Raw genomic sequence first — 27,806 nt, 5'->3', positions numbered from 1 at the left:
CTTGCTAAAGGTTAATTTTTCTTTGCTAGAAAGGGGAAGGGAAGGCTTTTACTATTTCAAGACAGTATTCCATACATAAAGTCAATTAAGTTTCATCCACAAAGGAAGTAGTTTAATTTGCTAAGGATTTCTGTTTTAAGAAAGAAATAGAGTTGATTCTGTTATCACATATCTTAAAACAGGTAACACATAACTTAAATATGACTCTCTCCACCCCCCACTCAAAGGGAACACATATTGCAATTCTGTATTTGTCCTGACTGTGGAAGGAGGGTAGTGTTTGTAAGTCATGATTTGGGTATGGCAAGTTTAGAAGGAAAAATAATGTTGACATTTTAAAATTTATACAATCTGCTGCCTCTTCTAGGATACCTTTACTCCTTCCCCTGGCTGAATCAGCGCCTGTCTTTTGTGTTTATATAGTACTCTATGTACCACTTTCTTTTTCTTACTAAATGTTTTGTCTTTTCTTATTTGTTTGTGCCCTAGCAAACAAACTTGGAGGGCAGAGATAATGGCATACTCAGTATTCCCAGCATCTAGAACAACATGTTGTATAGTAGATGTTACAGAATATGGCATGGAGACAGGAAGAAGGGAGATTTAGCTAGAAAGATTCTGAAACACAAGGGAGATTTAGCTGGAAAGAGTCTGAAACACTGGCATAATCTTTATCACTAGACACTCTGTATCTTATCTGACCCTTTAAGGCTTACTACCTACTAGCTATGACTACCATACTCCAGGTCACAGTCCTGTCATTTACTTAGAATTCATGCTACAGTCTCCTCATTTCTTTTCTGTGCTCTAGGCTTACGTATCTCCATTATGTTCTCTACAATGTAAGCCAGAGTTCTCTTTCTTACAGTGTAAATAAGATTAGTTTATACCCCTTCTTAAAACCCTTAAAATGTTTCCATTACCTTTGGGTTAAAATTTAAATCCTTTACAGAAGGCCCCTTATGAACTGGTCTCTTATTCCCTCTGTAGCTGTTATGTCTGGCCTCTCTCCACTTCCACATTCTGCTCCAGTTAAACTAAGCTGCTTTCAATTCCTGTAAAATTCTGTATTTCATCACTGGACTGTTAGGTATGATATTTCCCCTGCCTGGATGGATCATTCTTCTGTCACCCATTTCTTTACTTAGTTAACTTCTAATCTTTCAAGTCTTAGATTAGTTGCCACTTTCTTCAGGTTATCCTCCTGGATCAATACACCTTCCCCTACTCTTGACTCTGATTAGGAGCCCTTCTGTTATTTCCCGTAACACCCATATTTACCCAGTCATAACACTTGTAGGCTGTAATCCAGTTGGTGACTCCCTGCTACATTGTTTGCTCTGTGAAAATACATACCATAGTTTTATTTTCAACTTTAATCCCCAAGCACTTTGCTTAATATGTGGCTGATAAGTACATAATGTCTGCTAAATGAATGTATATATGGTATGATTATTTTAAAAACTTCAGTTTAAAAAAGTTGCAGATACACAGAGAAAATGCTATTTATAAAATATGTAACAAAGGTAGCATTTTTCAAGGTAAATTAGGGTTGTCAAGATGTATTAATAGCCACAAAATTTGGCAGAAGATTATGTAGTCCAATCTATTTTAAAATAAGAAAACTGAAATCCAGGGGAGTGAAGTACTTTCCCAAGGTTACCCAACTAGATGATGTCTGAAGAAAAACTAGAGCAACTTTCTCCTGACTGAGAGATTTTGTATGTTGCAAGAAAGAGTAATAGAACATGCTGCTGGGATCTTTTGGAAAAAAAAAAAAAAAAAAAACTGAATTGGAAACGTGGACTAAGTTATTTGGTAAAACATTACCTCAAGAATACCTTAAGTTGTTAATGAATTAATACTCTTTTATACAGCTGAAAAAGCTTGGGTAATTGGCTGTAGGACATAGACTTAATACTATGTGGCCTCAAAGTCTAGACTCTGAGTTCCTTCTGGAAGTTATGGATGTGGCACAGTTTAATAATTCTGTAATAGAGGTGCTTAAAAATACTGCAGCTCCTCGAGTAATACTGTAGTAGGTGGTTAATAATGCTGTTTTGTGCCAGACTATTTAAAACAGATTACCTAATATTTATGGGTACATAGTAGGTATATATATTTATGGGGTACATGAGATATTTTGATAGAGGTGAACAAAGTATGATAATCACATGGCCGGGCGCGGTGGCTCACACCTGTAATCACAGCACTTTGGAAGGCCAAGGCGGGCGGATCACCTGAGGTCAGGAGTTCAAGACTAGCCTGACGAACATGGTGAAACCCCGTCTTTACTAAAAATACAAAAAGCCGGATGTAGCGGGCACCTGTAATCCCAGCTACTTGGGAGGCCGAGACAGGAGAATTGCTTGAACCCAGGAGGCGGAGGTTGCAGTGAGCCGAGATCACGCTGTTGCACTCCAGCCTGAGTGACAGAGTGAGACTCTGTCTCAAAACAAAAACAAAAAAAACACACATCAGGGTAAATGGAGTATTCATCACTTCAAGGATTCATCATTTATGTTACAAACATTCCAGTTTTACTCTTTTATTTAAAAATGTACAATACATTTCTGTTTACTGTAGTCATCCTACTAGATCTTATTCATTCTAACTATATTTTTGTACCCATTAACCATTCCCATCCAGACTCTTTACATAGGTTGTTTTAAATGCTCAGAACTACTCTGCAGGTAGGTATTATAATTTCCTTTTAGGTTGAGGAATTGAGGCCTAGAAAGGTCATATGGCTAGTAAGTGGTGGAACTGGGATTTAAATTCAGGTATGCCTGACTGCAAAACTTATTTCTTTCTCTAACTAGATCATATTAGTAAGTGCCCTCAGAATGTCTCTGCAAAGACTTATCTATTTGGTAGATTTGTTAAGGATTGATTTAAGTACTAGATTGGAGATTAGGTTTAGATGACCGTTAGGCCCTTTTAATAGATCCATTTCTTTTGTGATGTTCCTTTTATAAACGTAACATTTTATTTCATTTTCCCTTTTCATCTTTTGGTACAGGTTGAGTATCCCTTATCTGAAATACTTGGGACCAGAAGTGTTTCAGATTTTGGGTTTTTTCAGGTTTGGGAATATTTGCATTATACTTACTGGTTCAACATCACTAACCCCAAAAATATGAAATACAAAATGCTTTAATGAGCATTTCCTTTGAGCATCTTGTCAGTGCTCAAACAGTTTTAGATTTTGAAGCATTTTGAATTTTCGGATTAGGGACATTCAACCTGTATTAAGACAGGTCCTATTTTAAACATGAACCATGCTTAAATACTTACTGGGTGGCGAACTGGACAATCTAGAGAAAAGAAGCCCTTGATGTGTTTTTTTACGTTGCCCTTAAGCCATAAAGAGGCTTGCCCACTCTTTCTTCACTAGTTCAGATCTAAATTTTTCAAGAAACCATTAATCAGCCCCTGATTAATGGGACTCCCTGCCTCCCCCTGTCCTCCAGCTACCTTATTTTCTACAGACAGTAAGAACCTGCAAACCTGGGGTCCTAGCCGCTCCATTCTGTCAATTTATTCATTTGATACACATATATTGAATGCTTATTAGACTACGTAGTCAAATAAGACACGGTCCATGATGTCCACAGACCCCACCCACTTATCCCTGATGGGAGAGATTTAAGAATGCTAAAAGAGGAAAGAGCCACTTGAAAGCAAGAGATTGAAGATACAGATGTGTCTCCTTGGTATATTCTAGGACATCTCCTTAGGAAGTCAGGTGAGTGGGCTAGAAGAGATATATATATACACAAGAAGAAATAGGGAGGAAGTATATTGTTTGCATCCTTTCACAGGCTTTCCAATATTTTTATTGTATGAAAGCTAATATGTATTACCTAATTACATGTGGATTAAACTGTTCACTGACATCATTTAAGTAAATTATTTGGTGGAAAAGGGCTCCGGAAGCAAGAGTAGCAACTGTAGTTTGTTTACATATCCTTAATACTTCTTCTGTAAGAGAAAGACCATTCTAACTCAGCTGGTTACTAATTCTGATTCTTCCCCTTCTTATTGGGTCCCTTTAATGACCTAGAACATAGTCATCCATGACATAATGATGTTTAGGTCAATGACAGAAGTCCCATGTATAATACCGTATTTTTACTGTACCTTTTCTATGTTTAGATACGTTTAGATACACAAGTGCTGTTGTGTTAGTTGCTTACAGTAGTTAGTATATTAACATGTGGTACAGGTTTGTAGCCTAGGAGCAATAGGAGGCTGTATACCATATAGTGTAGATGCATGCTAGGCTATACCGTCTAGGTTTGTGTAAGTATACTTTATGATGTTTGCACAATGAAGAAATCACCTAATGGTGTATTTCTTAGAGTATATGCCTGTTGTTAAACACCACATGACTGTATTTGTGAAATGTTTGACTTGATTAAGGGACAGTTAGAAGTAACAAGTTTACAGACTGTTGTGGGGTTTGTGCCTTGTGTTTAAAGTAAAAGAAAATATAGACAGGAAGTCTTGGTTAGGAATTTAAGATACTTGCTTCTAGACTTACTGTATTTAGTATGTTTACAAATGTAAAAGCCCATTTTAACAAGGGGTAAATTTTGAGGGGAAATAGTCATTATATACCATATATTCTTTTAATATAACTTATTTATTTGGTATGCTAACTTGCATGTGAGATTTGATAGAACTAGCCAGGTGGAGCAGTCTAATATCTACAATATAGTTAAAATATTTTACACAGTAGTCTAAAATTTTATTATTTTGAGGTGGGAGGATCGCTTGAGCCCTGGAGTTGGAGGGTGCAGTGAGCTGAGATTGTGCCCCTGCCCTCCAACCTGGGCAACAGAATGAGATCCTGTCTCAAAAAAAATTAAATAAAATAGAGAAAGCTAATTTCTTTCATAAATGTTCAAGCCTCAGTAGTTGCAAATCCTAGTAGTACTTCTTAGAGGGCTTATTTCAGACTTGTTTTATGACCTCTGCAAGAGATCCTTAGCTGTGTGCTCCATAATACTGGCAATTATCTTAAGATGAATAAAACTAAAATCTATTATACATTCTTAGAATTGTTATACAGTCTTTGAATTCAAAATTGTCTTCATCTCCATTGAACAACGTCAGGGTCCATGATTAAATTAAGTGTGTGATTATCTCGAAGAGTTGTTCATTGTGCCTATATCAAATGTCAACGGGCAATAACTGAAATAAGATTTTATTACTTCTGCTTTTCATTTCTAATTGGCATCCTTCTCTGTGTATAGGTGTCGTTTCAGTCAGATGTTGCATCCAATTTTTGAGGAAGCTTCCGATGTCATTAAGGAAGAATTTCCAAATGAAAATCAAGTAGTGTTTGCCAGAGTTGATTGTGATCAGCACTGTAAGTACCTCAATAGGAAGTCTAAAAGAAACTGTCCCATCCCAAACACAGGCACACATGCATAGTTTTTCTTTTCTTTTTTTTCTTTTCTTTTTTTTAAATGCTCTGCTTTTAAGTGGAGAACAAACCGAAAATGTTCTAGTGACCTTGGTTAAATTGTTACTATTTAATTTTTATGTACTTATAACACTACTTTCCATTTGGCTTGTGTGAAGGTTTTTTTGTTGTTATTTTAAAAATTACAGTAGGTCAAGCATTGGGATCAAAATTAGCAGTGTTTTCTACCAAAGCAAATACCAAAATCAGTAAATAAAATTGAAATATGGTATTAGAAGAAAAAATGGATTTCTGTTATTTTAGAATCATGTGAAAATACCATTTATAGTCATTTCAAATAAGATAGTCTGAGATTTTTGTGTGTTTCTGTTTTTGTATTGGTTTAGACTATTTTTGAGGTCTAATTAGCTGTAGCAACTGATTATAATTATTAAGAGTATTAAGAAACTTAGTTTAAGCTCTTAAAATCCAACCTCTTGCATTTTGCTTGTCCTGGTGGAGCATTCTCTATGAAATCCCCATGGTTTTTCGTATACATGATGGATTTCTCTAACTTGAACTAGTAATCTTGCTAGTGGTGTTTCCTCCTGTGTGCTCCCACTCCTGTGTGCTCCCATTATACTTGAACTTTCCTCTCTCATCGTACTAAACTCATTGTATTTGATAGTTCTGTTTGTCTTAGTTGTCTTATCAGCTGCATTGTCTGTTCATCAAGGCAGGAATTTTTTTTTTCTTTCTTTCTTTTAATGCTCACTTTTAAGAGGAGACCAAACCACTTATTAATCTCTGTCTCAAGCATCTGACAGTTTCTGGGAGACAGAGACTGCTCACAAAAAGCTATTGCATTATTGGTTAAGTTGGTGTGAATACAGAACTGTCTCCCATTCTTCAAGTTTTCTACTTTTTATACTTAACCTACTGATTAAAATTAGTATGTGTGTACACACACCTAACTTTTCATTTTACTGATGAGGAAATGAATATGAAGTGGCTTAATCAATGTTACATAGCTCAGTGTCTGGTCAAGCTGGAATTTGAATCCTGATCTTCTGACCAAATGCCTTCATTTGCTCTTTTCTGTTCAAACATTTTGGGGAGTTATTGATATAGCTTTATGCTAGGCAGCAAGGCATTTTCCAACAGGAAATCATTTCACAGTCTTCTAAGCCTCACCCAGTATTTCTGTCTGCTGAAATTCGTAACTAGATAGGATGAAGGGAGCAATAAAAGATTTCAGTACAAGCATGGGCTACATTTTCACACTGCTTTCCAGATCTTTTCTCCGACCTTTCGCTGACAGAGAACATGATGTTTTTGGTGTGGGTTCTCATTTCAAATCTTTCTATTCTTTATGTATTTAATTAGATGTTGCAGTGCAGATAAGAGTTCCTACTTTTACTGAATTTGAACCATAAAATTGGAAATTATGCTCTAAAGCTTACATTCATTGGGAAGAAAATTTAATACTTATATCCTTGAACCATAAATATCATTTATTCCATCTTTTAAACCAATAACTTTTGAAGAAAATCTGACATCATTGCTAGTAAGCTTTCTTTTTATGGGAGCAAATAGCACAGTTCAGATGCTTTTCAGTCCACCAGCAAGTTATCTGAGGTATTATGCATATTATGAGGTATTATGCATCTCTCTGAATATTTTTTCTCTTCCATGTAATTCTTTTAAAGAAATGATGTTATGAAACCCTTATTGATTAATGTATTTACATTTTCCACAGTCTCTTTAGAGATTGTAAGACAAATTGTAGTTTTGTTAACCTCTTACATGCCAATTAGATTGTAGAGGTTTTGAACTGGAAGAACCTTAAGAATTCTGTGTTCTAAAGAGAAATGCCTTTTAGGCAGATTATTCTGTGGTCGAATTTTTTTTTTCCTAACAATTTGAACAATTTTAATTTATATACTCATATATGTATCAGTGCTTCGAAAAATAAATTGTTCAATCCTAAAGCAGTTTTTAAAAGAGATTGATTGAGGTATAAGTGACATATAATGCATTACACACATTTAAATTTTATAATTTTATAGGTTTTGATACATGTGTATATCCATGAAACCATCACTACAGTCAAGATGTTGAGCATAGCTGTCATTCCCCAAAATTTTCCTTGTGCCCCTTTGCGGTCCCTGTCTGTCCCTTCTATCCCCTACCTCCATTATCCTTAAGGACCATCTGCTTTCCATCATTGGAGATTAGTTTGCATTTTCTAGAATTTTATATAAGTGGTGTTGGTTCTAGAATTTTATATACAGTATGAGGTTTTTTTTTTGGTCTGGGTTTTTTTTTTGTTTTTTTTTTTGACTCAGTATGTTTATTTTGAAATTGTTTCATGTTGCATATATTATTTCTTATTATTTAGTGGCATTCTATTGTGTGGCTGTATACCACAATTTCTTTATCTGTTCAATTCCTGGCAGACATTTGGGTTGTTTTGACTTGCTGGCTATTACAAATAAAGCTGTTATGATCATTCAGATATAAATCTTTATACAAATAAAGATGACAAATAAAGCTGTTATGAACATTCAGATATAAATCTTTATGCATATGTTTTCATTTTTCCTGAGCAAATACCTAGATGTGAAATGCTAGGTCATGTGGTAGGTCCATGTTAAACTTTTTAAGAAACTGCCAAACTATTTTCCAAAGTATTTGTTCTATTTTATATATCCATTAATAGTACATGAGAGTTCCAATTGTTCCATATTCTTGTCAAAACTTGGAGTGGATAGTCTATTTAATTTTACATATTCCAATATGTGTAAAGTGGTATCTCCTTGTGGTTTAATTTGTATTTTTCTAATAATTAATGATGTTGAGAATATTCTCACATGTTTATATGACATTCATGTATCTGTGATGATGTGTCTGTTCAAATATTACATATTTTTTATTAGATTGTTTATTTTCTTATTGAAATTTGTTTATTTATTTATTTGCGACAGGGTCTTACTGTGTCGCCCAGGCTGTTGTGCAGTGGCACAATCTTGGCTCACTGGAGCCTCGACCTTCCAGACCCCAGTGACCTTTCCACCACAGCCTCCCAAGTAGCATGTGCCACCACACGCAGCTAATTTAAAAAAAAATTTTTTAGAGACAGGTCTCCCTATGTTGCCCAGGCTGGTCTGAAACTCCTGGGCTAAAGTGATTGTTATGCCTTGGCTTCTGAAAGTGCTGGGATTACAAGCATGAGCCACTGTGCCCTACCCTCTTACTGAGTTTTGAGAGTTTTTTATATATTTTGAGTACAAGTCTTTTTTCACGTGTAATTTGCAAATATTTTCTCCCATTCTACCTTTGTATTTTTTAAAAAAAATTGTAACATACACATACAATTACTCGCTTACCATTTTAAATTGTACAATTTAATACTGTTAAATGTATTCACATTGTTGTGCAACCAGTCTCCCGTTCTTCATCTTGCAAAACTGAAACTCTACACCTATTAAACAATAGCTTCCCATTGCCCCTTCTCCCCAGCCCCTAGCAACTTCCTTTCTACCTTCTTTTTCTGTGAATGCGATTACTCTAGGTACTCCACATAAGTGGAATCATACAGTGTCTGTCTTTTTGTGACTGGCATATTTCACTTAGCATAATGTTTGCAAGGCTTATTCATGTTGTAGCATGCATCAGAATTTCCCTGCTTTTTAAGGCTGAATAATATTTCTTGGTATGTATATACCATGATTTGTTTATCATCCATCGAGAACACGGGTTGATTCTGCCATTGGCTGTTGTAAATAATGGTGCCGTGAACATGAGTGTACAAATATCTCTTTGAGACCTTTAAAGAAAGTAACCATTTTTTTTTTTTTGATATATATCCAGCAGTGGAATTGCTAGAACATATGGTAGTTTGTAATTTTTGAGGAAACGTCATACAGTCTTTCATAGCAGCTGTATCATTTTACATTTTCATTAGGAGTACCTAAGGGTTGCAGTTTCTCCACACGTTTACCTGCACTTCTTATTTTCTCTTTGTTATTGTTGTTGTTTTAATAGAGACAAGGTCTCACTATGTTGCTTAGGCTGGTCTGGAACTCCTGGGCTCAAGGGATCCTCCCATCCAGCCTCCTGAGTAGCTGGGACTGTGGTGTGTGAGATCATGTGGGCTCTATTTTCTGTTTTGTTTGTTTGTTTGTTTATTTATAGCAGCCATACTAATGGGTGTGAGATGGTATCTCATTGTGGTGTTGGTTTGCATTTCCCTAATAATCAGTGATGTTCAGTATTTTTTCACATGTTTATTGGTCATTTGTATATCTTCCTTGGAGAAATATTTTTTCAACTCCTTCGCCCATTTTAAAATCAGGTTATTTGGGATTTTGTTGCTGATGTTAAGTTGTAGGAGTTCTTTGTATATTCTGGATATTCACCCCTCATATATATGATTTGCAAATAAATTCTCCTGTTCTGTCAGTTGCCTTTTCACTCTGTTGATTGTGTCTTTTTATTCATAGAAATTTTTAATTGTAATGTAGTCTATCTTATGAATTTTTACATTGGTTGACTGTGCTTTAGGTGTTATATCCAGGAAATAATTGCAATCTAATGTCATGAAGGTTTACTCTCCTATGTTTTCTTCTAAGAGTTTAGAGTGTTTAGAGAGTTGAAGAGTGTTAGGTCTTATGTTCAGGTCTTTCATTTATTTTGAGTTAATTTTTGTGTATGGAACAAGGTAAGGGCCCAGCTTTATTATTTTGCATGTGTACTTCTAGGTTTTCCAGCATCATTTATTGAAGAGACTGTTCTTTCCCCATTGAATGGTCTTAGCATCCTCATCGAAAATCATTTTACTATATATTTGAGGGGTTATTTCTGGACCCTGTAGTCTGTACCATGGTCTGTGTGTCTGTTTTTATGCCAGTTCCACACTTTTTGATTACTGTAGTCTTGTAATATGTTTTGAAATCAAGAAGTATGAGACCTCCAGCTTGAAGAGTGTATTTCGAAAAGCAGATATTCTTAATGTTGGTGCAGTCTTACTATCAGTTTTTAAAATGAATTACACTTTTGATGTTGTATCTAAGAAGTATTTGCCTTACACAGGATCACAAAGATTTTCTTCTATGTTTTCTTTTACAAATGTGGTAGTATGCAGGTTTATACTTATGTCTGTAATCCATTTGGAATTAATTTTTACATGTGGCACAGTGTATGATTGGAGTTCATTTTTTTGCATATGGTTCTGGCATTATTTGTTGAAAAGACTATCCTTTCTTCACTGTTGTTGCATCTTTGCTGAAATAAACTGACACTGTATGTGTGGGTCTATTTCTGTTCTCTCTGTTCTATACTGTTGATCCGTTTGTCTGTGCTTATACCAGTACTTTGTAGATTACTATAGCTTATAACGAGTCTTGAAGTCTAGTCAGGTAAAACTTTCAACTTTGTACTTTCTTTTCAGAGTTGTTTGGCAGTTCTGGTTGATTTAGATTTCCATTTAACTTTTAGAATCAGTTTGTTAATTTTTAATGACAAGAGGCTACTGAGTTTTTTTTGTTTTTTTGAGACAGAGTCTCCTCTGTCGCCCAAGCTGGAGTGCGGTGGCGTGATCTCCGCTCACTGCAAGCTCCGCCTCCTGAGTTCAAGCCATTCTCCTGCCTCAGTCTCCCGAGTAGCTGGGACTACAGGTGCCCAAAATTAGCCCAGCTAATTTTTTGTATTTTTAGTTGAGATGGGGTTTCACCGTGTTAGCCAGGATGGTCTCGATCTCCTGACCTCGTGATCTGCCCTCCTCGGCCTCCCAAAGTGCTGGGATTACAGGCGTGAGCCACCGCGCCTGGCCAGGCTACTGGGATTTTAACTGGGGTTACTTTGAATCCTCAGGGCAATTTATGGAAAATTGTTATTTTAATGATACTGAGTCTTCGAATCCACGAAGATTGTTATCTCTCCATTTATTTAGGCATTTTCAGTTTCTTCCAGCAATGTTTTGCGGTTTTTCAGCCTACATGTCTTGGATAGCTTTGTCAGATTTATTCCTAAGTATTTATTTATTTTTTTGATGCTATTGTAAATGATATTTTAAGAATAAACTTCATTTCTGGAATAATTGTAGATTATACATAGATTATAGTTGCAAAAATAATACAGAGAGTTCCCTTATATGCCTTATGTATTTTACCCTAACATCAATATCTTATATTACTATGGCACATTTGTCAAAGCCTAAGAAACTAAAATTGGTACACTACTATTAATTAAACTATGGATTTTATTTGGATTTTATCCCTCTTCCACTTAGGTCTTTTTGTTGTTGTTGTTCTAGGATATCACTTTTAGGCATAATGTCTTCCTGGTTACCTTTGATCTGTTTGTTTCTCAGGCTTCATTTTTCACAATCTTGACAGTTTTGAGTAGTATTCATTAAGAATTTTGTAGAATGTCCTTCATTTTGGGCTTGCCTGGTATTTTTTTCTCATGTTTTGGACATCTGTTGTGAGATCTCTCAGTAAGTATTTCTTATTTGGGGGTGCTGTTATAAATGGCATTGATTGTTAAATTTTAATTTTTAGTGTTTTTGTTGCTAGTTTATAGAAATAAGATTGATTTCTTATATTGACCCTGTATACTAAAACTTACTAGTTCTAATAAGTTTTATAAATAGAGTCCATAGGATTTTCTACTTACACAATTAGGTTTGTTTGCAAATAAAAAGCTTTACTTCTTGTGGTCTGTATTTTGTTACAGTATTCTTTCCAACCAAGTGTATCTATTTGTTGCTTTAGGATTAGTTTTTGTTAGGCAGAAGATCTGTAAGAAGCTTCCTAGCAAGGACAGAAGATGGCCTCAGAATCAAGATATCATCATGCCCACATATGTCTTGTTCATACCGTTCACTTGTCTGGTGTTATGTTAACCTACTCTGTCCTGCCCTTGAGTACTTCAGTCTGTCTGCCTTGCTTCCGACTCACTTTTTCGCTGAGACCTTTTATCCAAAGTCATAGTATGATTTCTTGAAAAGTTCCTGTAAAAAGTTTGTAGTCACATTGCCTGGGAAAAAACCCTGCTACTTAGTGAGTGCTTACTTGAATTTAGACATGTTCTTTCAGATATTTTAGTTATCTTTACCGCGACTCATTACTCCTCTAAAGTAGTATTATTCATTCATTTAACAACAAAAAAAATGTATGCCTACCTTATGTAATGCTATGTGGAAGGTTCTATAACTACAGCAATGAACTAAACACACCTAGAAAGGCAAGAGAGATCAATACACGATCACATATTGTGATATCTATTCTAACGGGAAGGTATTGAATGCTACGAAATGATGAGTCTGACTTAGTCTGCAGGGATAGGGAAGACATTTTTGAGGAAATGATAAAAAGTGAAGGAAGAGTAGGAAGTTTCAAGTGAAGTAGGGGAAGAAGAGTGTTTTAGATGGAAGTAGCAGTAAATACGAAGTTTCTGAGGTAGAAAGGAACACTGACCTTTCAGAGAGTTGGATTGTGTTACCATTTTACTGATGAAGAAACTGAAAGATATAGAGAGGCTAAGTGATTTCCCAAGGTTGCATAGTAAATGGAGGGAGCCAGACTGGAACCCAGGATGATACAGCTTTTATCAGTTAACTATGCTATTTGAAAGTCAGAATAAGGTAGTTTAAATTGAATTCACCATAGAAATGGAGAATTCACCCATTTCTGAATACAAACAACTTAAAATGTCCTATTATAGATTATAAAATAGTCTATTTAAATAGTCTGCAATGGGTCATTATATAAATAAAAATGCAATTGCAATTTTTTGGTAAGGTTGAAATTTTACAAATTTTTAGGAACTTGGTATTTTAAAAGTCCTGAACCTATAGTTTGTCATTGATTAAGGAAAAAGGTAGGAGCACCTTATGCCTTGGAGTTTTCGAAAAAATGTGGGTAAGAAGCTAGAAATCTGCGTTGTACAGGGGTATTGTGATATTGTTAATTGTAATTTGCTTATTTTCACTGTAATAAATGACCTTCAACACAATTATTGAATTTTTAAAAACTTTCTTTGAATAGTCTTTTGCCAGCATTTTGAGGAATGCTTAGAGCTGAGCTATTTGATGGCTTCTAGAAACTGACCCACAGTTCTCTGTGTGGTTGTCCTGAGTTTTTCATTTTCATTCATTTAAGAATTTCATTTAATATGTTCATACTGTTCTGTCCATTAAGAAAAAGAATTTCATTTAATATTCTAGCCTGTGGAAACAAGTAGAAGTAGTAGTAGCAGCAGCAGTGATCTTAATAATGACAATAATAATGATAAAATGGCTGCATGAGAGTAGAGACCTTATGTTTTTACCCTTCTGTTCCTAGCACTGGAATGGTGTCTAGCACATAGTAGGTGTTCAGTTGTAATTGTTGAACAGGTGGATAGATAAATGAATAATAAACAGTACCAGCATTTATGAAGTGTTTTGTAGGCACTACAGTTATCTCATTATTTTCCCAACAATAGAATAAATATTTACTGCCATAGTTCACCCAGTCTAACTCATCACTGATTGTAAGGCAAAATTTTACGTGCAACTGAAAAAGAAAAAATGAACTATAACACAAAGCTTTCTTATCACTTAGATTTTTCTAAATTCACATGTGATAAACATATTTATGAGATACAGAGTAATATTTCAATACATGTATATCGTGTTTAATGGTTACATTAGGATAATCCTCTCTTCTAGTACTCAAAAGTATACAATAAATTATTATTAATTACAGTCACCCTACAGTGCTGTAGAACAACACTAGAACTTATTTCTCCTGTCTAGAGAGAATTTATTTTTATTAAATTTTTGTAGATACATAGTAGGGTGTACATTTTTATGGACTACAAGAGTTTAATTTTTTTTTTTTGGAGACAGAGTCTTGCTGTCTGTCTCCCAGGCTGGAGTACATTGGCACGTTCTCGGCTCACTGCAACCTTTGCCTCCAGTGTTCAAGTGATTCTTGTGCCTCAGCCACCTGAGTAGCTGGGATTACAGGTGTGCGCCACCGCGGCTGCTAATTTTTGTAGATTTAGTAGAGACAGGGTCTCACCATGTTGACCAGGCCGCTCTTGAACTCCTGACCCCAAGTGATCCACCCATCTCAACCTCCCAAAGTTCTGGGACTATAGGCGTGAGCCACTGTGCCCGGCCAAGAGATATTTTGAAGTCCATAATAGTTACATCAGGGTATCCATGACCTCAAGCATTTATCGTTTGTCTTTGATCGAATCATACTGTTTATTTTTTAAAGTACAATTAAATTCTTTTTACACAACACCTTGTTGTGCTAGCAAACACTATGTCTTATTTATTCTTTTTTTTTTTTTTTTTTTTTTGAGATGGAGTCTCGCTCTGTCGCCCAGGCTGGAGTGCAGTGGCGCCATCTTGGCTCACTGCAAGCTCGCCTCCCGGGTTCACGCCATTCTCCTGCCTCAGCTTCCCGAGTAGCTGAGACTACAGGCGGCCGCCACCACGCCTGGCTAATTTTTTGTATTTTTAGTAGAGATGGGGTTTCACCATGTTAGCCAGGATGGTCTCCATCTCCTGACCTCCTGCCTCGGCCTCCCAAAGTGCTGGGATTACAGGTGTGAGCCACCGCGCCCGGCCTATTTATTCTAACTACATTTTTGTACCCATTCACCATCCCTCCTTGACCCTCGACTACCCTTTCCACTCTCTGGTAACCATCCTTCTATGCTCTATCTCCATGATTTCAGTTGTTTTGTTTTAGCTCCCACATTTAAGTGAGAACATGCAATGTTTTCCTGTGCCTGGCTTACTTCACTTAACCTAGTAACCTCCAGTTCCATCCATGTTGTTGCAAGTGACGGGATCTCATTCTTTTTTTATGGATTAGTAGTACTCCATTATATGTATGTACCACATTTTCTCTATCCATTTGTTTGTTAGTGGACACTTAGGTTGCTTCCAAATCTAGCTTATTCTGAATAGTGCTGCAATGAACATGGGAGTGCAGATGTCTCTTGCATATACTGATTTCCTTTCCTCAGTACACCTAGCATTGGGTTTGTTGGATCATATGGTCATTCTATTTTTAGTTTTTTTGAGTCACCTCCAAACTGTTCTCCATAGCATTTGTACTAATATACCTTCCTACCAACAGTGCAAGAGGGTTCCCTTTTCACCTTATACTCATCAGCATTTGTTATTGCCTGTCTTTTGAATAAAAGCTATTTTAACTGGAGTGAGATGGTATCTCATTGCAGTTTTGATTTTGCATTTCTTTGACGATCAGTGATGTTGTGCACGTTTTTATATACCTGTTTCCCATTTGTATGTTTCCATTTGAGAAATGTCTATTCAAATATTTTTCCCATTATTTAATCAGATTATTACATTTTTGAGTATAGAGTTGTTTGAGTTCCTTATATATTTTCGTTATTAATCCCTTGTCAAATAGATAGTTGGCAAATATTTTCTCCTGTTCTGTAGGTTGTCTCTTCACTTTGTTGATTGTTTCCTTTGCTGTGCAAAAGCTGTTTAACTTGAAGTGATCCCATTTGTCCATTTATTTACTTTGGTTGCCTGTGCCTGTGGGGGATTGCTAAAGAAGTCTTTGCCCACTCCAGTGTCCTGGAGAGTTTCCCCAATGTTCTCTTGTAGTAGTTTCATAGTTTGAAGTCTGAGATTTAAGTGGTTAATCCATTTTGATTTGATTTTTTGCGTATGGCAAGAGATAGGGGTCTAGTTTCATTCTTCTGCATATGGATATCCAGTTCTTCCAGTACCATTTATTGAAGAGACTGTCCTTTCCCCAATGTATGTTCTTGGAACCTTTGTCAAAAATGTGTTCACTGTAGATATATGGATTTATTTCTGGGTTTTCTGTTGCACTGATACACATGTCTGGTTTTTTTTTTTTTTTTTGAGATGGAGTCTTGCTCTGTTGCCAGGCTGGAGGGCAGTGGCACGATCTTGGCTCACTGCAACCTCCTCTTTCCGGGTTCAAGTGATTCTCCTGCCTCAACCTCCCGAGTAACTGGGACTATAGGCACTTGCCACCGTACCCAACTAATTCTTGTATTTTTGGTAGAGATGGGGTTTCACCATGTTGGCCAGGATGGTCTCCATCTTTTGACTTCATGATCCGCCAGCCTCGGCCTCCCAAAGTGTTGAGATTACAGGTGTGAGCCACTGCACCCAGCCTGTGTCTGTTTTTTATGCCAGTATTATGCTGTTTTGGTTATAGGTTGGTGCAAAAGTAATTGCGATTTTTGCCGTTTTTTTTTTTTTTTTTTTTTTAAATGGCAAAAAACCGCAATTACTTTTGTGCCGACCTAACACTATACCTCTGTAGTGTAATTTGAAGTCAGGTCATGGGATTCCTCCAGTTTTGTTCTTTTAGCTTAAGATAACTTTGGCTATTCTGCCATCTTTTGTGGTTCCATATAAACCTTAGGATTGTTTTTCTATTTCTGTGAAGAATGTCATTGGTATTTTGATAGGGATTGCATTGAATATGTAGATTGCTTTCGGTAGTAATAACATTTTCACAGTATCGATTCTTCCAATCCATAAACATAGAATTTCTTTCCTTTTTTTGTCCTTTTGAGTTTCTTCCATCGATTTTTTATAATTATCATTGTAGAGATCTTTCATTTCTTTGGTTGATTCCTAGGTATTTTATTTGTAGCTATTGTAAATGGGATTACATTTTTATTTCTTTTTTAGATTGTTCACTGTTGGCATATAAATATGCTACTGATTTTTGTAAGTTGATTTTGTATCCTGCAACTTTATTGAATTTGTTTGTCAGTTCTTATAGTTTTTTGGTGGTCTTTAGGTTTTTCAAAATATAAGATCATATTATTTACAAACAAGGATATTTTGACTTTTTCCTTTCTAATTTGGATGCCCATTATATGTTTCTCTCATCTGACTGCTGTAGCAAGGACTTTCAGTACTATGTTGAATAATAGTGACAGTGGGCATCCTTGTAGTCCAAATCTTAGAGGAAAGGCTTTCAGTTTTTCCCCATTCAGTATGATACTAGCTGTGGATTTATTGTACATGGTCTTTATTAAGTTGAAATATGTTCCTTCTCCGCATGGTTTCTTGGGGGTGTTTGTCGTGAAGGAATGTTGAATTTTATCAAATGCTTTTTCAGCATCAATTGAAATGATCATATGTTTTTTATCCTTCATTTTCTTGATACAATGTATCACATTGATTGATTTGCATATGTTGAACCATCATCCTTGCATCCCAGAGATAAATCCCACTTGGTCATGATTAATGATCTTTCTAATGTACTGTTGAATTTGGTTTGCTAGTATTTTGTGGAGGATTTTTGCATCAATATTGGGTTATTGGCCTATAGTTTTCCTTTTGTGGATGTGTCTTTTTCCAGTTTCAGTGTTAGGATAATGCTGTTCTCATAGAATCAGTCTGGAAGTATTCCTCTTCCTTTGTTTTTTGGAATAGTTTGAGTAGGATTGGTATCAGTTCTTCCTTAAATGTTTGGGAGGATTCAGCAGTGAAGCCATCAGGTCCTGGACTTTTCTTTGCTGGAAGCTTTCTTATTATGGCATCAATCTCATTATTTGTTATTGGTCTGTTCAGGTTTTGGGTTTCTTCATGGCTCAATCGTGGTAGGTTGTATATGTCTAGGAATGTGTCAGTTTCTTCTAGATTTTCCAATTTATTGGCAGATAGTTGCACACAGTAGCTGCTAATGATCCTTAGAATTTCTGTGCTATCAGTTGTAATGTCTCCTTTTTCATTTCTGTTTTTATTTGTTTCGGTCTTCTCTCTTTTTTTCATAGTCTGGCTAAAGGTTTGTCAATTTTGTAAAACTTCTCAGAAAAACAACTTTTTGTTACTTGTGCTTTTGTATTGCCTTTTTCATTTCAATTTCATTTATTTCTGCTGTGATCTTTATTTCTTTTCTTCTACTAATGTTGGGTTTGGTTTGATCTTGCTTTTCTAATTCTTTAAGAGGTATCATTAGGTTGTTTATTGGAAGTTTTTTCTTATTTTTTGACGTAGGCATTTATAGCCATAAACTTCTCTCTTAGTTCTACTTTTGCTGAATCCCATATGTTTTGGTATGTTGTATTTCCATCATTATTTATTTCAAGAAGATTTTCAATTTCCTTCTGAATTTGTTCATTGACCACTGGTCATTCAGGAGCATATTGTTTAATTTCCATGTACTTGTATAATTTCCAAGATTTCTCTTGTTATCCATTTCTAGTTTTATTCCATTGTCATCAGAGAAGATGCTTGAGATAATTTCAATTTTTTTGAATGTTTTAAGACTTTGTAACCTAACATGTGGTCTGTCCTTGAGAATGAGCCATGTGATAAGGAAAATAATGTGTATTCGGCAGCCATTGGATGAAATGTTCTGTAAATATCTGTTAGGTCCATTTGGTTTATAGTGCAGGTTAACTGTGATGTTTCCTTGTTGATTTTCTGTCTGGAAGATCTGTCCAAGGCTGAAAGTCAGGTATTTAAGTCTCCAGCTATTACTATGTTGGGGTCTCTCTTTAGCTATAATAATACTTGCTTTATATATCTGGGTGTTCCAGTGTTGGGTGCATATGTATTTATGTTGTATTATATGTGTTACATATGTATATGCATTGTGTTTACAGTTGTTATATCCTCTTGTTGAATTGACCCCTTTGTCATTATATAGTGACCTTCTTTGTCTCTTCTTATAGTTGTCTTGAAATCTATTTTGTCTGATGTAAGTATAGTGATCTTGCTCTTTTTTGGTTTCCATTGGCATGGAATATCTTTTTCCATTTCTTTATTTTCAGTCTATGTGTGTCTTTACAGGTAGAGTGTGTTTTTTGTAAGCAACAGATCTTTGGGTCTTGGTTTTTTTTAAATCCATTCCACCAGTCTGTGTCTTTTGATTGAAGAGTTTAGTTCATTTATGTTCGGTGTTGTTATTGATAAGTAAAGGCATATTCCTTCCATTTTGTTATTTGTTTTCTCGTTGTTTTGTGGTCTTCTCTTCCTTCTTTCCTTCCTTGCTGTCTTCCTTTTTAGTGAAGGTGATTTTCGCTGGTGATATGATTTCATTTCTTTTTATTTTTTATATATCTGTTGTGTGTTTGACTTGAGGTTGCCATGTGACTTCCAAATACTATCTTATAACTCATTATTTTAAGCTGATAACAACACTGCATAAACAAACAAACGAACAAGCAAAAAGAGAACTAACAAAAACTGTACACTTTAACTTCATCTCCCTACTTTTTAACTTTTTGTTGTTTCTGTTTATATCTTTTTATACTTTTTATGTCTTGAAAAGTTGTTGTGGTTATTATTTTTTGATTGGTCCCTCATTTAGTCTTTCTACTTAAGAGTAGTCGACACACCACAATTAGTGTTACAATATTTTCTATTTGTCTGTGTACTTTCTATTTTCTGTGACTTCAGTACTTTCAGATGATTTCTTATTGTTTATTAATGTCCTTTTCTTTCTCATTAATGTACTCCCGTTAACATTTCTTGTAGGACACATCTGATGTTGATGAAGTCCCTCAGGTTTTGTTTGTGTGGGAGTCTTTATTTCTCTTTCATATTTGAAGGATGTTTTTGCTGGGTACACTATTCTGGGATAAAAGTCTTTTTCCTTCAGCTGTTTGAATATATCATGCCACCTTCTTCTGGCCCGTAAGGTTTCCACTGAAAAGTCTGCTGCCAGACCTATTGGAGCTCCATTATATGTTATTTGTTTCTTTTCTCGTGCTGCTGGTTATTCAGGCCCAAGGACTCTTCAGTAAGCAGGTGATGAATCCTGTCAAGAGTGGGTCCTTCTTTTCAAAGCAGCAGGTTCTCTTCTAGCCCAGGGTGTATCTAGAAATGTCATCCAGGAGCTAGGGCCTGGAAAGGGTGCTTCACGACTCTGTCTGGTGCCCTGTCTTGCTGTGACTGAGCTGGTATCCCAGATGCAAGACAAAGTCCTCCCCACTCTTCCCTCTCCTCGCCTTGAGCAGAAGGAAGTGTTCCCTTTTGGAGCTGTGAGCTTTGCAGTCTGGGGTTAATGGAGGGGTGATGCCAGCAGCCCCTTAAACCATCCTGCCTGGCGTCTCAGTAGGTCATGTATCCTCCTCCCCTATGTCCACTGGCTCTGAGCCCAGTTCAGCCCTAAGACTTGCCCAGAAGTTGCAGTTCTTGTGGCCTACACTGCCTTTCAAGTTTATTTAGAGGCCCAGAGCACTGTAGCCCAAGATGGTGATGTTTGCCAGAACTCAAGTTCTGACTGCTGAAATGGGTGATTTTCCTCTGGCTTGGGCTAGTTTAAATACTCCCTTCACGTGTGGGCATCAGCTGAGTTCTGTTCAATTTTGCTTTCTGCTATAACAGGGAAGCCCTGAGTTCAAGGCAATGTCTCACAATTGCTGTGCTCTCCTTCTCCCAAACACAGTTTATTGTACTGTGCAGCTGCTGCCAGGGGTTGAGTGAGAGGTGGTGTTGGTGATTCAAGAGAGTTTTTTTCTACCTTCTCACTTCCTCTTTCAGTGAAATGAAGTTAAAAACAAGTAGTGTGAGTGTTCATCTGATTTTTGGTTGTTATGAAGGTGCTTATTTTGTGTAGATAGTTGTTAAATTGGTGTCTTTCCAGGAGGGACAATTGGTGGAGCTTTCTGTTCCACCATCTTACTCCGCCCCTCTCTCTAGAGGTAATTTTTTTTTATCTGTTAAGCAATCTCTCCCTATCCTCCCCTCCCCCTACCCTTCCCACCCTCTAATAACCACAATTCTACTCTCTACTTATATGAGCTCAACTCTCTTAGCTCCCACATATGAATGAGAACATGCAGTATTTATTTTTCTGTGCCTGGCTTATTTCACTTAACGTAATGTCCTCCAGTCCATTTATGTTGCCATGAATGTCAGGATTTCATCCTTTTTTGTTCATTTATCAGCTTTTATTTTAGAATCAGGGGATACATGGGGGTACATGTGCAGGATTATTACAGAGGCATATTGCATGGTTTTGAGATTTGGGGTATAACTGCACCTGTCAACCTGCTGTGAGCATAGTACCCAATAGGTAGCTTTTTAGTCCTTGTCCCACTTGCTCTTGCCTCTCTCTAGTAGTCCACAGTGTCTTTTGTTCGCATCTTTATGTCCATGTGTACCTGATATTTTGCTCCCATTTAAAAGTAAGAACATGCAGTATTTTGTTTTCTGTTTCTGTGTTAGTTCACTTAGGATAATGGCCTCCTGCTGCATCTATGTTGCTGCAAAGGACATGATTTCATTCTTATATATGGCTGCATAGTGTACCATGGCATATATGTACCACATTTTCTTTTTCAGTCTGCCTTTGATAGACACCTGCAGAGGACATGATTTTGTTGATTTTTATGGCTGCATAGTAATCCGTTGTGTATATGTACCACATTTTCTTTATCCAGTCCACTGTTGATGGATACCTACGTTGATTCTGTGGTTTTGCTGTTGTGAATAGTGCTGCGAGGAACATATGCATGCTTGTGTCCTTTTGGTAGGACAATTTATTTTCCCTTGGGTATATCCCCAGTAATGAGATTGCTGGGTTGAATGGTAGTTCAACTCTTCGTTCTTTGTGAAATCTCCACACTGCTCTCCACAGTTGGAGTAGTTTACTTTCCCATCAACAGTTGTTTAAGTGTTTCATTTTCTCTGCAGCCTTGCCACCATCTGTTCTTTTTAGAGTTTTTAACAAAAGCTATTCTGACTGGCGTGGGGTGGTATCTCATTGTGGTTTTGATTTGCATTTCTTTGATGATTAGTGATGATGAGCATTTTTCATACGTTTGTTGGCTGCTTGTATGTCTTCTTTTGAAAAGTGTCTGTTCACATCATTTGTCCACTTTTTGTTTTTTTATTTATTTTTATTTTTATTTTTTTGAGACAGAGTTTCACTCTTGTTGCCCAGGCTCGAGTGCAATGGCACACTCTCAGCTCACTGCAACCTCTGCCACCAGGTTCAAGTGATTCTCCTGCCTTAGCCTCCCAAATAGCTGGGACTACAGGCACATGCCACCATGCCCGGCTAATTTTGTATTTTTAGTAGAGATGGGGTTTCACCGTGTTGCCTAGGCTGGTCTCGAACACCTCACCTCAGGTGATCCATCCACCTTAGCCTCCCAAAGTGCTGGGATTACAGGCCTTTGCCTACTTTTTAATGGGGTTATTTGTGTTTTGTTTATTGATTTAATAGGTTCCTTATGGATTCTAGATAGTAGACCTTTGTTGAATGCATCATTTGCAAATATTTTCTTCCATACTGTAGGTTGTCTGTTTGCTTCCTTGATAGTTTCTCTTGCAGTTCAGAGGCTCTTTAGTTTAATTAGGTCCCACTTACCAGTTTTTGTTTTTGTTGTAATTGCTTTTGGTGTCTTAGCCATACATTTTTTGCCAAGGCCAGTGTCGAGCAGGGTATTTCCTAGGTTTTCTTACAGGATTTTTATCATCTGATGTTGTACGTTTAAGTCTGTAATCCGTTTTGACTTAAGTTTTGTATATGATGATATGTAGAGGTCCAGTTTCATTCTTTAGCATGTGGATAGCCAGTTATTCCAATACCATTTATTGAACAGGGAGTCTTCTTCCATTGCTTATTTTTGTTGATTTTGTGGCAGATCAGGTGGTTTTAAGTATGTGGCTTTATTTCTGAGTTCTCTGTTCTGTTTCATTATTCTATGTGTCTGTTTTTATACTAGTATCATACTGTTCTGGTTATCATAGCCTTGTAGTATAGTTTGAAGTTCAGTAATATGATGCCTCTGGCTGTGTTCTTTTTGCTTAGGTTTGCTTTGGCTATTCAGGCTCTTTTTTGGTTCTGTATGAATTTACAACAGTTTTTTCTAATTCTGTGGAAATGAATTTATATTGTTAAAGTGGCCATACTGCCCAAAACAATTTATAGATCAGTACTATTCCTGTCATTCTCTTTTTCACTGGCTGGGTCATATTTCTTTTCTTTTTCTTTTTTTTTTTTGTTAAAACAAGTTTATTAGGAAAGCAAGGGAATTAAAAAAATGGCTGCTCCATAGGCAGAGCAGCTGCAAGGGCTGCTGGCTGGCTATTTTTATGGTTACTTCTTGATTATATGCTAAACAAGCGGTGGATTATTTATGAGTTTTCCAGGGAAGTGGTGGGCAATTCCTGGAACTTCCCTTTTCAGATCATGTAAGGTAACTTCCTGACATTGCCATGTCATTTGTAAACTGTCATGGTGCTGCTAGGAGTGTTTTTTTTTTTTTTTAAAGCATGATAATTAGCACATAATAAGCACTGAGGATGACTAGAGGTCACTTTCATGATTTGTCATCTTGGCTTTGTTGGGTTTTGGCCAGTTTCTTTACTGCAACCTGCAAGGTTTTTGTGACCTGTATCTTGTGTCGACCTCCTGTCTCATCCTGTGATTTAGAATGCCTAACCTCCTGGGAATGCAGCTCAGTAAGCCTCAGCCCTTATTTTACCCAGCCCCTATTCAGCATGGAGTCACTCTGGTTTGAATGCCTCTGACAGAGTTGCCCTGGTTCAGTGGCCTCTGGCATATTTCCCCTCTCTCTTTTACAAGGGAACCCTTAATCCTAAGGATGGTAGAGGGACAACGATCCATATTCTGTAACTTGAGCCTGAATAGGGGCAATGATATTCCTGCCTAACTATTAAGGTCTCTTTTATTCAGGGTAGAGAGGAGCTGAGTCAGAAAGCATTGGTATGTCGAGGGCCATTCATAACTCTGAGTTCTAACAAAAGTTGATATCCATCCCTCTTGCTTCTTCTGAGTACCAGCCAGAGATGAGTGGTTGATTCACAGGAATAAGCAGAGTCAGTCTCAATTGCAGAAAAAAACTCAAAAACAACTAATGAGACAGGTGTGCCATAGTTCTCTCTCCAGTCCTCATTTTTACTAATGACAAATCATGGTAAGACTGATTGGTAAGACATAGGAGTCCCAGGCTGTTTGCTTTATTATACTTGGCCTGGTTATTTGCATAAAGTGCAACAGGAATAAGTATTTTTCACATAGGCTTTCTTAATTGGCTTTGATGGAACTTTTTTTTATAAAAGGAATCTCAGGTTAGACTTTTTTCAAAAAGTCGAGCCCAGCAATGGGTTTGTATCCTCAAATACCTATGAGTTTAGTAAATTCCTTTCCTCTGGAGGTCCCAAGATAACTTGGGCTCTTGGGCCTATCAGAAAGTGACATTCTTTACTTACCAGAGGTCAGAAACCATGTACAGGGACTGTGTAGACAAGGTGTGAGACCAGTTTTCCCAAGGGACTTTTATTGGCTCTATAAGTCAAGATTGATTCCTTAAAGGAAAGCACACCATTCTAGTCAAAGCCTTGGTAAAATAACAAATTATTCCAATTGTGTCATGTTGCAAAAGAAAACATTCTTATTCCACTTATGCACATAATTGTATTGCTATAAGTTAAGAATACTTACAAATAGTTTCCTAATTCTGGAAAAATCAGATAGAAACAAATATGCTCCAAATTTTGTTCACAGGAGTATACTTTACTCAATTATTAAAAGCTGTTAATCGCTCAAAAGTTTCCTTGATTCTTAAAAACAAAACAAACGATCAGCAACATTTTAAGCAAAAAGTCAAAAAAAGATTATTTTAGTCCTCTATTAGTTAGGTCCATGCAGTTAATGCCTGTCTTGCTTAATAGTCGTGAACATTTCAGCTCTCCATGAGTCCTGAATGCTTTTTCCTCTGAAGTCAGAATCTCCAGAGTTATCAGAAGCCTGCATTCAAGAATACCTGTTAGAGTTCTATAGTTGATTTTAAAACGACTGTCTGAAGAGGATCAATACAAGACAACAATTGTCTGTGGATGACAAAAGTCTTAGGACAGCCACTATTAACACCACAATTGACAAGTTAATTTTGCTTCTGTGCCATATAGCAATTTACATATCAATTATAATTATTAATAACATAGACTGTCATTTCAGAATAATGGGAGTTTCTCATAATTTTAACACACATACCAGTAACATATTTATACAAATACAGCCCAAAGAAAGCCAAATACCATCTCATATTTGGCAGTGCTTCCTGTGTGATGTTTATACCAAATAAGCCAAATATGTCATTTTTTGACTCAGGGGACCTAATATCTAAGAGATTAATTAGGTCAGAAAAGATATAATTTATAACTTGATTTAAGCACTTATTAGTTTTAAGCCAATCGAAGCTTTTTTTACATCACACACAACATATGTAAATACACAGACAGAAGATCCAGTAGTTGTAAGATTTTTTACTTCCCAGTTTTTTAAATTAGATTACTGGCTTCAGGGTGGAGCCATTGGAGGAACAGGACCAGGTAAGCATGCAGTTTCTACAGCCTAATAAGCAGGCATAGCTGGAATGCAAAACAGATCCCCCAAATTAAGGGTCCTATTTTTATACCAGATCCTGCATCCCAAAAAAAGAGGGAGCCAGCCCATCTCCCATGGAGTCTTATCTCTCAGTGGGGTGTGGGGACATTTCCATACCTTCTAGGGGGCCAAGAGCATGTTTCTCTAATCCAAAAGTGCGGAGTCAAGTATTAACCATAACTGCCATTAAGCATGCCCAAAGGTACATTTCCTACCTAGTTCTCTCATAATTCAAAGTAATTTCTGATACCTTTCAAAGTAAAAAATGTCAGATAACTCAATGCAAAACAGAACAGAGCCTTAGATTGTTTCTCGGGTTTCATGAGGAAAACAGAGGTTTTTCCCAAAACAGGTCTGTAGTGCCTCCTCTGTTTTTCCCAGGGAATCCCAGGCTGTTAGAGCTTGAATATGTGCTTTTTTTTTTTTTTTTTTTTTTTTTTTTTTTTTTTTTTTTGGAGACGGAGTCTCGTTCTGTCGCCATGGGCTGGAGTGAGTGCAGTGGCACGATCTTGGCTCACTGCAACCTCTGCCTCCTGGGTTCAAGGAGGCCTCAGCCTCCCGGGTAGCTGGAACTACAGGTGCGCACCACCACACCCAGCTAATTTTTGTGTTTTTAGTAGAGACGGGGTTTCACCATGTTGGCCAGGATGGTCTCGATCTCTTGACCTCATGATCCGCCCGCCTTGGTCTCCCAAAGTGCTGGGATTATAGGTGTGAGCCACTGCGCCTGGCCCCACATTTTCTTTATCCATTCATCTGTTGGTGGCCCCTTAGGTTGATTTCATATTTTGACTATTGTAAATAGTGCTTTAGTAAACACGGGGGTGCGATATGTCCTTGCTATACTGATTTCCATTTCTTTGGATAAATACCCAGTAATGGAATTACTGGATCATGTGGTAGTTCTATTTTTAGTTTTTGAGGAACCTCCATTCTGTTTTCCATAGTGGCTGTGCTACTTTACTGTCTCATCAACAACATATGAATGTTTCCCTTTCTCCAAATCCTCTTCAGTATTAATTTTTTTCATGTTTTTGTTAATAACCATTCTAACTGGGGTGAGATGATACCTCATTGTGGTTTCGATTTGTATGTAACCACATGATTAGTGAAACTGACGATTTTTTTTCATATGCCCTTTGGCCATTTGTATGTCTTTTGAGAAATGTCTGTTGAGATGCTATGCCCTTTTTAAAATCGGATTTTGTTGTTGTTGTTGCTTGTGTTTCTTGTATATTCTGAATGTTAATCCCTTATCAGATGTTTAGTTTACAGATATTTCCACTAATTCTCAGGTTGCCTCTTCACTCTGTTGTGTTTCCCTTGCCCTCCAGAAGCTTTTTAGTTTGATAAAATCCCATTTGTCTGTTTTTGCTTTTTTTTTGCCTGTGCATTTAAAGCTGTATCCATAAAATTTTTGCCCAGACCGATATCCAGAAGCATTTCGCCTATGTTTTCTTCTACTGGTTTTATAGTTTCGGGTCTTAGATTTATGTCTTTAATCCATTTTGAGTTGATTTTTGTTTATGGTGAGAGATGAGGGCACTTAGATTTTTTTATACCTATTGTAAAAACTATCTTAGACTCAGTTAGAAATAGATTTTTAAAATTGTGTCATTGATGTGTGTGCCTTAAAAGGAGAATAAATTTGTTCAAGTTATTCTGAAACAACTTTACATTCAGAGTCTGACTCTTGTGCATCATTTCTCAACTGAGTCGATTTTTTTTTTTTTTTAAAACATAATATTGGCCTTCATGACATTAAGAGTGTTGGTAATGCTCTACTCTCTCTGGGAATTTCTTCCAAGCTGCCAAAACCCATTCTGCAAGTATTGATGCTATCACTTTACTATTTGACTAACCTCAGAGTTTATTTTTTCTGAATTGAAATATATCTCTGCTAGTTAAGCAACTTTTCTTCAAAGTTACCAAAATATAAACCAAAATGTTAATAGTGGTTTTCTCCAGTGGTGTTTGGAAGTGGTTCTTAT

The 27,806-nt window shown here is 36.6% G+C and overlaps 2 protein-coding genes across 4 annotated transcripts in view; one reads left to right on the top strand and one right to left on the bottom strand.

Moving 5' to 3' along the window:
- Positions 1-27,806, top strand: part of LOC105480966 (endoplasmic reticulum protein 44) — a 116,158-nt gene that overhangs the window by 41,323 nt on the left and 47,029 nt on the right. The window contains exons 1-2 of one of the 2 annotated variants that reach the window (XM_011740186.3): positions 3,630-3,748; positions 5,262-5,377. In XM_011740186.3, coding sequence (XP_011738488.1) covers positions 5,278-5,377 — 100 coding nt within the window. In that variant the 5' untranslated portion in view covers positions 3,630-3,748; positions 5,262-5,277. Of the gene's footprint in view, positions 1-3,629; positions 3,749-5,261; positions 5,378-27,806 lie in introns of those variants that run through there. The other variant, XM_011740185.2, reaches the window with a different exon arrangement.
- The window catches only part of LOC105480968 (inversin), a 321,354-nt gene that overhangs the window by 279,578 nt on the left and 13,970 nt on the right, over positions 1-27,806 (bottom strand). The gene's annotated exons all lie outside the window — the stretch shown is intronic.

The sequence above is a fragment of the Macaca nemestrina genome, chromosome 14 (genome assembly GCF_043159975.1).
Source record: "Macaca nemestrina isolate mMacNem1 chromosome 14, mMacNem.hap1, whole genome shotgun sequence".
NCBI lineage: Eukaryota > Metazoa > Chordata > Mammalia > Primates > Cercopithecidae > Macaca > Macaca nemestrina.
This window is presented reverse-complemented; position numbering and strand designations above follow the sequence as displayed.